At 35.2% G+C, this 12,328-nt stretch overlaps 2 protein-coding genes and 1 long non-coding RNA gene across 3 annotated transcripts; 2 read left to right on the forward strand and 1 right to left on the reverse strand.

The window, feature by feature from the left end:
* The first annotated feature begins 2,191 nt into the window (after positions 1-2,191).
* Positions 2,192-9,076, forward strand: LOC105153855 (uncharacterized). The gene is made up of 3 exons (XM_011068972.2): positions 2,192-4,109; positions 6,432-6,575; positions 6,664-9,076. Exons 1-3 carry the CDS (start codon positions 3,739-3,741, stop codon positions 7,910-7,912), a joined length of 1,764 nt encoding a protein of 587 aa, XP_011067274.1. The 5' UTR covers positions 2,192-3,738; the 3' UTR covers positions 7,913-9,076.
* Positions 9,077-10,522: 1,446 nt separating this feature from the next.
* Positions 10,523-11,162, reverse strand: LOC147907741 (uncharacterized). The gene is made up of 2 exons (XR_015546880.1): positions 11,059-11,162; positions 10,523-10,767 (listed from the first exon to the last, which is right to left on the reverse strand). It is a non-coding gene; the product is annotated as an uncharacterized LOC147907741 (long non-coding RNA).
* On the forward strand, positions 10,627-12,293 carry Atg5 (autophagy protein 5). Its single transcript, XM_011068974.2, has 4 exons — positions 10,627-10,782; positions 10,917-11,122; positions 11,476-11,798; positions 12,002-12,293. The coding sequence occupies exons 1-4, from the start codon at positions 10,627-10,629 to the stop codon at positions 12,112-12,114; spliced, it is 798 nt and encodes a 265-aa protein (XP_011067276.1). The 3' UTR covers positions 12,115-12,293.
* The last annotated feature ends 35 nt before the right edge of the window (positions 12,294-12,328 follow it).

Consider the following 12,328-nt stretch of genomic DNA (forward strand, 5'->3'; position numbering starts at 1 on the left):
GATCGAAGAAAGTCGACGAGTTTTCCCGGGTTTTGTTCGCGATGCATCGGCCAGTCGATCGACGCGATCATTCTCTACGAGATGGAAAACGGGACGAGGCTTGTCTGACTTTTCATCCGTGGAGAATGGACCCATTATCTCATGCGCGTGGTGTGCGTTTACGACATCTGTTATGTCTACGAGAAGCGTATTTTCCACTTGGAAACGAAGTTTCCTTTATAAATCGCTTTTGGCATTACAATTTACAACGGGGAGTTAAGCATCTCGATTAATGGCGCCGTTAATGATTTACGTATGCGTTTATAGTCCTAGTGCGATATAGCGCGGCAAACAAATGAAATAAAGCGAAAATGAAGCGCTCATTATTTTCTAAATATAGTAGAATGACATTGAACGATATAGAATGATATAGAACTTCATATCGCGATATATTCCTGAGAAGCGACGTGACACGTTCGAAGAGGAACATAAATAACATTTACAAATAACATTCGGGAAGTTGAAATCCCACTGTGTTAAATGATTCTAATATGCCGCCGAGAATGAAAATAATATCACCTTGATCAGTTGTCCCAATAATAAATTCGCGCCTTCAAGAGATTAGTCGGTCAAAGGAAACGTCGTCGCTCCCCTCCTTTAATTATCTTGTTAATTCTGAATATTTAGATAAAGTGTAGAATTGGTCGATGTTAGCAAAAGTTTACCAATAATCACCAATCGCGTGATTGCTCAGTGCAAATGTCGTCGCAACAAATGATGATTCGTGACAGATCGGATTATATAACACAAAATTTTTCCTCTGCTGCGCGATACTCTAGACCGTGACGACGTGAAACACGTCGCAACTGGATGATAGCGGATACGTCGATTCCTCTTTTTCTACATCGCAATTCTATATATGTTGGACTCCGTTCCATGAGTCAGGAATCTCGCATATAGGCGGCGTAATTGAGAGTACAACTCAGACTGAATATAACTACCGAGCGGTATCGCGTTGCTAAACAATCCTGTTGATTTCTCTGAGGTCATGTCGCACCCGGACGAAGATCATCGCGATCATCATCGGCGCGTGCTCGTCCAATTATCAAAGCTCACGCCTACGGTTAGATGTCGTTTAAAATTGTTCTTTATCCACTCTCCAATATCTCTATCGATCATCTCGTCGATGCTTTAATCATTCCTTTTTTCATTGCGGCGCACGAAGACGCAAATAATTGCTTCTCCGTCGTTATCAATTACGTCATCGGGCCAGAAACGTGTTCTCTGACAAGACTGCGGCAACCTTCATCGGATCGCCTTTCCAAACGATGACAAGCGGTCACTTCCTGATGACGAAGGCCCCCCTGGACCGAAGGTTGCCTCCGGCAGCCGTCGTTCAGGGTCGCTGTCGTCATTTTCACGAGCGCGTGATTCTTTGCCGCTGGGAAGAAATTACCGGGTCAACGATGGCGATGTCTGTTGATTCAGCTTGCAGCCCATTCACACCGAACCGTTAATACGGCAGATAATACATCGCCATGTTGTGAAACGCATGGACTTTGTTCCCACCCGCAACGATCAGCAGCAAGTCGCATGAGGCAAAATCAACGATAGGGGCCAAGTCAATTTTGGTTGATCGTGCGATGCGGGGGGTACCAGCGACCTTATCTTATTGAAGCTTGACGAGATAAATCTGTCTAGCCTCTTTTTTCTCATGGATCTTATGTCTCTATTTTCATTGCCTTAATAAGATGTTTACGAAACGGAAAGGAGAGAGAAAGGGGGGAGGGGAGGAGGAGAGAGAAAGAAAGATTTACAGGTTTTGCTCATATAAAGTATAATTCAAAACTTTGATGTGATTTACTAACAATATATTTTTATTGTTTTCGACATTTATGATATTTTCCTACAACATTCGTACACACATATTTTTAAAAATTAGTGCTGAGAAAGTTATTAGTTATAGGCACTATTAGTTTTCATAATACTAAAATAATTCTTATCATCTTGTAATATCTATATTCTTGACTAAATATATTTTGTAACAAATCACTGTTCAATTAGTTTCACATTGAAGTGACTTGATTTGATACTCGTTTGCAAGACGACTGTTACGACTGGCGAATACGCGACAAACTGTTATCAGTCTTCTCTCTTCTGTGCTAGTGAATCTCATGGAGGGGCAATAAAGCGATAGCGCGACAATATATAAGCTTGCACATTCGTCTCTGCCATCAGTTTGATATTCTCTCACGTTTATGTTTTGCTCTAGAGTTGTACAATTCTGATCACATCGTACTTTCATTTCGAACATTTGAGATAATTAAGAAAAAAAGAAGTTATACGGTAAATAAATAACCATAGATTTTTCCGCGTGCTTATAAAGGAGTTAATCTGGACGCAGCGTTCATTCACTACTACAGTTCAATCAGCAAAAATTCATCGTGTTTCATCCTCGAACTCTAATTGCGATTTTTACGTCTTCTTCCTCTTCCTCTTCGACGCATCATCTCCACCGTTAGAAAGCGTGGCAGCAACACGCAACCAAAAAAGATGGGATTCTCTTAGCATTGATTGAACCGTTTCCGCAATAACTATCGATTAAGTTGCGCATTTATCTTCTAAATAAATCGAACTAATAAATTGAACTTGAGATATTTTCAACCGTTATTAGACGAACTCAAAGTTACGAAAACTGTTTCCGGAAGTGTGACGGCAGTGTTTTATAATTCGTTCACCGTGATCGTCCAGCCCAGTTATGCTCTCGATCAAGTACAGCAAGCAATTCCTGAGCTACCGTATACTCAAGTCCAATCGGTTCAAATACATTTGACGATACGGACTCGGACTACGTGGTAGAGGGTGTGCGCAAGGTGGTGTGTGTGTGTATTGTACTGCGGGCGACTTGTCGTACCTACGGTGTTCACGAAAGCAGAGACGAGGGTGCCCCAACAAGACCTGGAAAGTCTTGTGCTAAAATCCAATGGCCGAATCGTTTTGCACGACGACGCGAGCTTAATTAAAGAAATACGTCGGACGGGAACGACGCGACAGGAAACTGACGTCATCGAAAATCGCTAGTGAGGCGAATCTTTCGAAGGCAAGGAGCATAGAACTTGGAAAAAAAAAGATAATTGTAAAACAAATTGAATTGGTAATGACAATTGACAATTTCGTCATCGAGGATATTTTTAATCAAAAAGAAGATATAATTTTTGGAATAATTTTGCGAAAAAATCGATATAGCGGAGAAAATCTGATTGGTAACGAGAAATTATTTTATTAATAAAAGAAGTTTCGGGCAAAAGATTGACAATCAAGATTATAAAATTGTGGCAAGCCATGAAAGACTGTGACAGTTAATGATTTCGTTATTGAAAGGATTGTTAAAAAGGAAATTGAATATTTGTCACTAGCGAGACAAAAAAGTTCTGAGACTCCCTTTGAGGAACAGACAGATTTTATCTAACGACAGCGCTAAAAAAAATACGCTTATGTATGTATGTCAGCTTGTGAAAGATCGTTAAAGCAAAGATAAAGAAAGAGCGACAAAATTAAAGTTAAATAAATAGAAAACGAAATCATTCGGAAATTCTTTGAGAGAGACGCATCGAACGCGACTATACGTGTACATTCACGTATACAATACACGTCTGCATAAAACGCGAATTAAACAGTCATTAATTAAAACGACGATCGAGCAAAATCTGCACGTCTTTGGTGAAATTGGCGAATTGGTTGAAGTCGGGGGCGAAAAAAATGAAAAAAATGATCGTTTATGTTCCGGGCAGAATGCCAACTCACGTTGGTCCCTACGGCGCCGCTCGTTACCCGGGCACCCTGCTAGGAGCTGTCCCGGGTTTTTACAGCCCGGTTTCCGGCTACTCCACCGGCCCGGTCTCGAGCTACTACGGGAGCTTTCAGCCACCGCTGGACCTTCCGGTTTGGCCGCGGAGGATGCCGGCCGAGGAGGAACTAGGTGCCTCGCCGGCCGCCGGTTTGACCGGACTGGGGGTGTCTCCGAGCACCGGCGGTCCTCCGAGTCCGGCGCACAGCGACTCGGATGCGTCCAGCTCGAGTTTGGAACTGGGTACTATCAGGACCGGCGAAAACGCCCAATTAAAATGCAGGTAAGAAAAAAGAAATGTTAAAAATTTACATTACTTGTACAATACTTACGTAATGGGACATAATATAAAAATCGCGAAATGAAAATTATTAAAGAATTATTAAATATAATAATTTAAATATATATGTCATTTATATATATTATGAATATATGTTATAAATTATACATATATGTATATCAAATACATATTTACGTAGATAAGAATTATATATTTTTATTATAAATATCTCCGAGAAGTCATAGATCGCTGATTGACTCTGGGTATTGAAGTTTAATGAATGCACTGCGTTCAATATTATTGTTGATAAAAAATCAATTAAGATAAGAGTAAGAAAAATGCGTTATTTGAAAAAATTCAGTATTTTCATTAAACGACACCACAAAACTGTCTTAAAATACTTCTGCTTTCAGTCAAATCGTATGTATAAAATTCAGTTATTAGTTTAGCACTTGTTTACGATTTAGAAAGGATGGTACAGATAGGTTCCCACTTCTGCTTCTCAAGATATATTGCGTTATCTAAATACAACACAGATTTCTTATATCGGTATATTCGAATCCTGATTGACGTCGTCTTGTCTTATCGCAAAACACGCAATGTAATTCTATCAAGTTTTCTATTTATCCATTCTTTCCTTCTGTTCAAATTTATCCAAATCAATTATTTTATCTTAATCCGTGCTCGCATTTTTTCTACCTGTTATCTTATCTCTTTCTCACCTTTGTACTTTAACATTGTTTAACGTGCTTTTCTAACGACACATGACTTTATCTGATAAATCTATTGTAAAGTGAATTAACAAAGTAATGCACGTTTCATCACGGTTTTACTATCAAAGATTTACCACAAATAATACAATCGAGATGATCAAATGTCGTTATCTTGTTTCACTTTACATTGTGTTCTTCTTAAATGGTGCTAATCTTTCTCAATATATGTAAATATGTCCATAAACGTGTTTACACGTTACTAGTTACATACCAGTTACGGCCAGTTATCTCGGTTGATATCGTGGAGGTCTTTATTGCTTGAGGATACTCGAAGAAAAATTTGTAATTCATCTTGACAAGTGCATTTACCGTCTTGGAACATCCGAGATTAAGAGCTCGACTGGCGGACTCATTTTCTTCCTTGCGTGTTTTAGCAGAATTCGCAGATCTATCCAATGCTCTCTCTCTCTCTCTCTCTCTCTCTCTCTCTCTCTCTCTCCCTCCCTCTCTCTGGGGACAGTTTATCCCGAGAGGAAGAGGATCAATATCTCTAATGGTAAACAGGTTTGCAATCGGCTTAGTTTATATTCAAAGTCTACGCACTCCCGATAAAATTTAGACTCGGCACAAGGCGAAACGATAGCAATTGCCTTCGAAAAACGAGCGAAAGAAGGAAACTCTTAACTTAAAGCGATGAATCATTGACTGCTGTATGGTACGTGTTTAAAAAAAATTTCCGTTACAATTAATTAATTTGTTTATATGCATAATACGCCGAATTCCAACATTATTGCGTCAGTTATCATGCGCAAATAAAAAATAATAAAGTAGTAAAGAGGAAATCTTATTATTGAAGTTTTGGAGAACTTTGATTATCACAAAGAAATAATTTGCTTCACTCGGTGTGCACGTGAAAGCCAGAGCACTCGCTGTGATCGCAGAGAATATCATTCTTTCTATCAAGGCATTTGCTTATTTTATCAATCATATGTATGTATGTATATATATAGCTTTTTTTTTTACTAATGTATGCAATTTATTTATTTTAATGGAAAACACAGTAATCAGAGTCATCTTATATAATACATTATTTTTGAAACCATATTAGATAATGCAAGATTAATTTAGAATATCTTTAACATTATATATTTCGAAGCTACATTGTAATTTGTATAATTACTGCTACTCGTGAGTGAAATAATTGAAGACAAGAGCCGAGTGTTTGGCCAATTAAATCGTTCAGAATTACCTTGATCCACGACCTCCTGTGGACATATCCGTGTCTCTTAATTGAAAGAATTCGTTGTCGTTCACAGTATAGTACCGAACTTTAGTCTGTCTCTTGCAATAAATTAGTGTCAAATGGCGGCAATTGTAAAATGGATGCAATTGGTATCAATTGGACAAGCCAACAAACGTTCACGTTTGTGACGCAAATTATATTTCGATACTTCAGAGGAGCGTCAAACGGCTGTATTTACATATCATGATCGATTAGTTCCGATTTGTGCAAAGTGGCAACTAAAAAATTGGATAGAATTTATTGAGTTATTTCTTGACGTTACGTTCTTCCTGTTAAAAGAATTAAAATTGTAATATTCTTCTTTTACAGATGGCAAGATTGTGGCCGATGGTTCACGTCCCTGGAGCAACTTGCAGGACATGTTGGGAGATTGCACGCGGCGCCTGGTCCGCGGGGTCTGTTTTATTGTGGATGGGAAGGATGCGCAAGAGGCGAGCGTGGGTTTAACGCGAGGTAAAATTTTTCCGGATGTAATATTATGCGCGCGTAAGACAGCAATCACTTTTGCATTCTTGATGAACCCTGTGTTTCTCTCGTGCAGGTACAAGATGCTGGTCCATGTACGGACACACACGAATGAGAAGCCGCATCATTGCTTTCAGTGCGACAAGAGTTTCAGCAGAGCAGAGAACTTGAAAATTCATGCACGTTCTCATACTGGCGAACGTCCTTACGTCTGTCCCGTCGAGGGTTGCAACAAAGCTTACTCGAATTCCTCAGATAGATTCAAGCATACTAGAACTCATTCCGTAGATAAGCCATATTATTGCAAGGTTCCGGGTTGTCCGAAGAGGTACACCGATCCATCGTCTTTAAGAAAGCACGTCAAGACTTATCGCCACTATGTGAACAACAATGACAAGGTGCAGGAGAAGAGCTTTGATGATAGCAACATTCAGGAGAAAAGATTCGATGCTAATTCGCCTGACAAGCAGAGCAGCAGTGCGCATTCCGAGTCGGATAAGAAGGACTCGAGTATCGAGAGTAGCATGTCGGGTTGCAGTCCAAAGACTAGCAACAGCTTCGAGGAACAGAGGAACTTTGTCGAGTGGAATAACATGTACAACCTCCAGGAACAACGAAAAGAACAGGAGCAAGTCACCCCACCGAAGCCGTACGAGCAGGATATAAAGATTTATCCCAGGATGTACGATGAAAATTATATTATACCGGACAGGATTCAAGTAAATCCCATGTACTCTGCTGGTAGCACTATTATCAAGGATTGCTCTGTAGCTTCATCGTCGCCTCATACGAGTCCAGGTCGAGTGTCCGATTCGTTGCCGCGTATTGGAATGCAATCGACGCCCATTAAAACCGAGGAACCCATGGAGTACAGTGTTACCAAGACCACTACGGTAGATTATAGAAACATCGAGTCGATCGTCAACAGTACACCTTGCAAAAAGGAGAATACAGTCAATTGCGATCCAGTGAGGCATTCGGTAATCAAGCGCGCGGAGGATCTAAAGATGGAAATGGAACAGACGCCGCTTAAAGAGGAATTGAAAAATACCAATGTCGACTGTTGCTGCCGGCATAAGTGTTGTGTCCACAGCAATGACAGCATCTTGCAGAAGACGAAAATTCTCTCAGATCTAATTCTTAAGACACAAAATCCGCTCTTTCGACATCTATTGGGTTCAGTAGATTTGCAGTATGGGCTAGAAAATATGTGGAGTAATATCGTGGATACTAATAACACATGCGGCCAAGACCTCAGAGTAAAAAATGAGAACGTCACCGAGATGGAGCAAGATTTGCCACTGGACTTGACGATCAACAAATAACGAATAATTAGCTGTCAACATACCAAAAATCTCGTATTTTGTCAAATAAATTTTATTTTTATCAATTGACAAAATATGAATTAAATGAAAACATCATGTGAATTTTAGACATCAATCAGTCAATCAATATAATACGATTAATTGAATGATAAAGAATAATTAATATATCATTTGAGAACTTTCGATCGCATATTGAGAAACCAAATATATTTTAAAATCTAATAATACAAGAAAAATGACCAGATAAAAACAATTCAAGATTGGACAAGAATTTGCTCAATCCGTAGTTGTGTAGAAATAGTTGCACTAATCAAACTATTCATTAGAGATATAATTGGACTTGTAAATGCAACTCGACAACCTTATAATCAATTCAATCAATCACTTGGAAACGATGTTCCCGCTTTCAAATTTGTCATTAAAATCGGAAATAACAATGAAAGTTAAACTAGGGACTTATTATAAAACTGTAAATATTTTTGAAACACACGGAAGTGAGAAATAATACTCTTGCCCAGTAATTTATCTATTAGAATTGAATTTCAAGAGTTATAGTTTTTATAATGTAAGACTCTTAACAATAATCATATTCCAGTACTCTATGTAAACAAAACATATGTATCATATGTATATAGAAATTTATATGTATGTATATGTATGTGTGGCGAGTCAATTGATAAATAAAGTAATATGAAATAAAGTACCTAGAGAACACCACATACATTGGAGCGTCAAATTTTAACTGATATCTTTATAAATTATATCAGATTGGCTATATGTCATATATTTTAATCGACAAATGTTACAATCGATAATGTAAATATTTATATATGCTCCAAAAATGTCTTATAAAAAATAATATTTAGATACCTTTTTATAAAGTCTTTGAAATCCTGGGAAAAATGTTTCATACATAATTATATATAATTATATATAATTATATAAAATTATATAAAAAAAAAACTATATATATATATAAAAAATTATATAAAAAAAATTGACATATTTTATATACAATTATTTATAATTATATATAAAACATCCATGTATGTATGTAATATTTTTTCCCGGTATGTCTTTTATAAATACACGTGTTGTCTGAGGTGTTTTTCTCTCTGCTAGCAGAACATGTTTAATGACGTGAATTAAATAAAAAAAAGATTATTTATGTGTTGTTCATTCTCTTCCTTTCATGATAAATTATTTGCATAATTATTTACAGCTGCTTGTAATGTAATTAATACAATTTTGTAATAAATACAAAAATGTTATAAAGATACTTGTAAATTTTATAAAGTTAAAACCTTATGTTTGAAGCTAATAAAAAATGTTTGCAAAAAGAATTTTATGAATAAAATGATATCGAATATATTAATTTAAAATATACTATAAAAAAATTAAAAAAAACATAAATATTAGTGGAAGAAAAAACATAGAAATCGTAATTTTCAATATCATAATGTTATTATTATCTTTCTATTTAACTTGAATATCTAAAATATATAAAATTATTTCTGAAAAACGTGTTATCAGTAATTATCGACACGATTTTATTATCGATAAAAGTCTAAAGTTTCCTGAAATCAGCCAAATGGCAGAAAAAAATAGGTATACTGTTATTAAAAATAATGAAATTATAATTATATTATTATATTATTATATTACAATATTATTATATTACAAATATTGTGATGAAGCTTTTAAGATATCTTTTGAAGCGATAGATGAATTTCTTACATTATCGACAACGAATACGTTATGTAGTATAATCAAAAAATATAAATGTAATATCCGATAAAAATTATTCTGAGAATTTTTCAAAATTTCTGAATAATTTTATAACTTTTTAGAATATTTTTCAAATTTTTTTTGTATCACTTGAAACACTTATATATTTAAAAATAAGTTTACACTCTTTATTTTTTATTTATTATAGCAGAAAAGAAAAGCTTATCAAAAGAGAAGTCAGAAAATTTTATATATATTTACCATTTTTGTCGCCAGATGGCAACTTCATTCGTGTCTAGTAGAGACTCCAATAAAAGTTACGACATGAGAAAGTTAATTAGTTTGCGATGTTTCAGAAATTTCCGTTACGTAATTTGACATGTAATGTAAAGAAATTTATTTGTTAATATCTTTAAAATATATAATTTTAATTATAATATATTATTGACAAGTAATATAAATATAGATATATGCAAACAAGAACATGACACCATATACCGCCATTTATTTGAATTATGGATTTTACTGAACTGAACTGACTGGATGCAGAAACCAAAAACACTTGTAGCAAAATGCGACGCGATGACCAATGAACATGTTAGGAGCTGTAAGCTTATTGGCTACCGTGTTACATTTTGCAGCGCTATAAACATTTTCACATTCAGTGTGTAGGATATTTAAGCGTTTATATTATAAAAAAAATTGAATTTTCTACAAGCTTTTTCCCACTTTAACGTTTTCTCTATTGAGAAGCGATAAAGTTTCTTATTGACTGTTAGAAATATATGCGCAAGAATCATCTGAGTTTCTTCTCAACCATTGAGTATAATTTTGCGCAAGCGCACATCTGAGTTTCTTCCATCCATTGAATATTCTCTTCAATTTTATGTTTTATGACAAAAACATAACCTAATAGTAACTTCCTGAGTGTTGTCATCAAGTCGTATTTTGATTACAAATGTGTTAGATTGAGTATTTTTAACTCAATGGCAAATGATCGGGAGGTACTTCGAGAAATCTGGGACGGAAAGATCCCAGTCTGTTTTACTCTCAACTCTGAAGAAATTTGCGACTTGCAAGGACCAGATCCATTTTACTTGATGGTACCTAGATTAAGTTATTTTCCACTGTGTACAGAAAAGGTAATAAGTTTACAGCACATTTTATTATATTAGAATTTTATTATTTATTCATATATAGCTCTATATGAATTCATATATGAATATATGAATAACTGATTGATTAATTTTATCTATAATATTGAATATTGTTTTAGGTTCGAAAACATTTCATACGTCATATACAAAGTGACAGTAAACAAGAGCATGAGATGTGGCTGGAATTTAATGGAATTCCATTAAAATGGCACTATCCAATTGGTGTTCTACTAGACATTTATTTTAATGACATTCAATTACCTTGGAATATTGTCGTTCATTTTGATAAGTTTCCAGAGAATGTTCTAATGCACTGTCAAAACAAGTACGTAATAACTCAGACAGCCAGACTGCAGCAACAACTAAACAAAACCTGCTGGTATAACCTGATGACAGATTGGCAGAAGAAATTAAGGATCTGCACTGTTACTAAATATTTTCAAGACTTGCTAGGTACTGTCCGTTTGTTGCATGTAAAATTTATCAGGCTTTCTGTATAACCAAAGTTTTTATAATCTGCTGCCAATCTGTCGAGTTTATATAATCTGCTGCCAATCATAGTGCTAATCATTTTGCTAACAGGAAAAATTTGTATGTAATATTAGCATGATGTGGTGATTTGTTTACTTATTTGATAGTTAGATGATATATAATTGTAACGTTGTAATGTAATTTTAGGGAAATTGTAGAGGCACATTTTCTGTCTTGTATAAAAGAAGCTGATGTTTTGAAACATAGAGGTCAAATTGTTTCTAGTATGCAAAAAAAGGACCATACCCAATTATGGAATGGCATTATGAATGATAAATTTGATCAGTTCTGGTCTGTAAATGGAAGGCTTATGGAAGCCAATACTGAAGAGGGATTTAAATATATACCTTTCCGTTGTTATACAAGTGAAGATAAATATATACAAAGACTCATAAAACCAATGAATGAAGAAGGCCAAAGAAAGACTTTAAAGCATTTGTTAAATGAAGTGTTTCCGGATCAAGAAAATGGTACTGTTACACAAGTTTCTCTAACAAGGGATATATCATAACTGTCTGTTTAAAAAAATATGTATCTCTTAAATTTTTATTTTATCAGATATTTTAAGAAGAATCAGATCAATTCCAAGACAGTTGCAATATATCTCTTGGAAGTCATGTACATGCTTTCATTTGTTTAATAAAATTGATACTTATGTGATTTTATTTTACAGTTACAGTGCGTACTCACGGTATTATACCACCGTTAGAGACGCCGCTTCAGTGGATGTCAGAACATTTAAGTTATCCAGATAACTTTCTACATTTAATTGTAGTCACGTCATAATGTTTAAGGAAACAGATAATTTCATTCTCTCAATGATGAAATCGTTTTTCTGTGATTATTTTGTTTTAACATAATTTATATTGTTTTATGGTATATTTATTTTATAAAAATTTCTTCCCATAAAAATTCTATCTGTAATAAAATCAATTTATTGCCCAATAAGGCCAAAGGGAAAAGAATATATTTACTGATATATTAAATCGCTACTATAATG

The sequence above is a fragment of the Acromyrmex echinatior genome, chromosome 12 (assembly GCF_024713525.1).
Source record: "Acromyrmex echinatior isolate Ae372 chromosome 12, ASM2471352v2, whole genome shotgun sequence".
NCBI classification, from domain to species: Eukaryota; Metazoa; Arthropoda; class Insecta; order Hymenoptera; family Formicidae; genus Acromyrmex; species Acromyrmex echinatior.

Coding starts and splice junctions, on each gene's coding strand:
- LOC105153855 (XM_011068972.2), top strand. CDS start 3,739: ATGAAAAAAATGATCGTTTATGTTCCGGGCAGAATGCCAACTCACGTT. Junction 4,110..6,431: donor AACGCCCAATTAAAATGCAG/GTAAGAAAAAAG, acceptor CTTCTTTTACAG/ATGGCAAGATTGTGGCCGAT. Junction 6,576..6,663: donor GAGCGTGGGTTTAACGCGAG/GTAAAATTTTTC, acceptor TCTCTCGTGCAG/GTACAAGATGCTGGTCCATG.
- Atg5 (XM_011068974.2), top strand. CDS start 10,627: ATGGCAAATGATCGGGAGGTACTTCGAGAAATCTGGGACGGAAAGATC. Junction 11,123..11,475: donor CTAATGCACTGTCAAAACAA/GTACGTAATAAC, acceptor ATGTAATTTTAG/GGAAATTGTAGAGGCACATT. Junction 11,799..12,001: donor GTTTCCGGATCAAGAAAATG/GTACTGTTACAC, acceptor TTTATTTTACAG/TTACAGTGCGTACTCACGGT.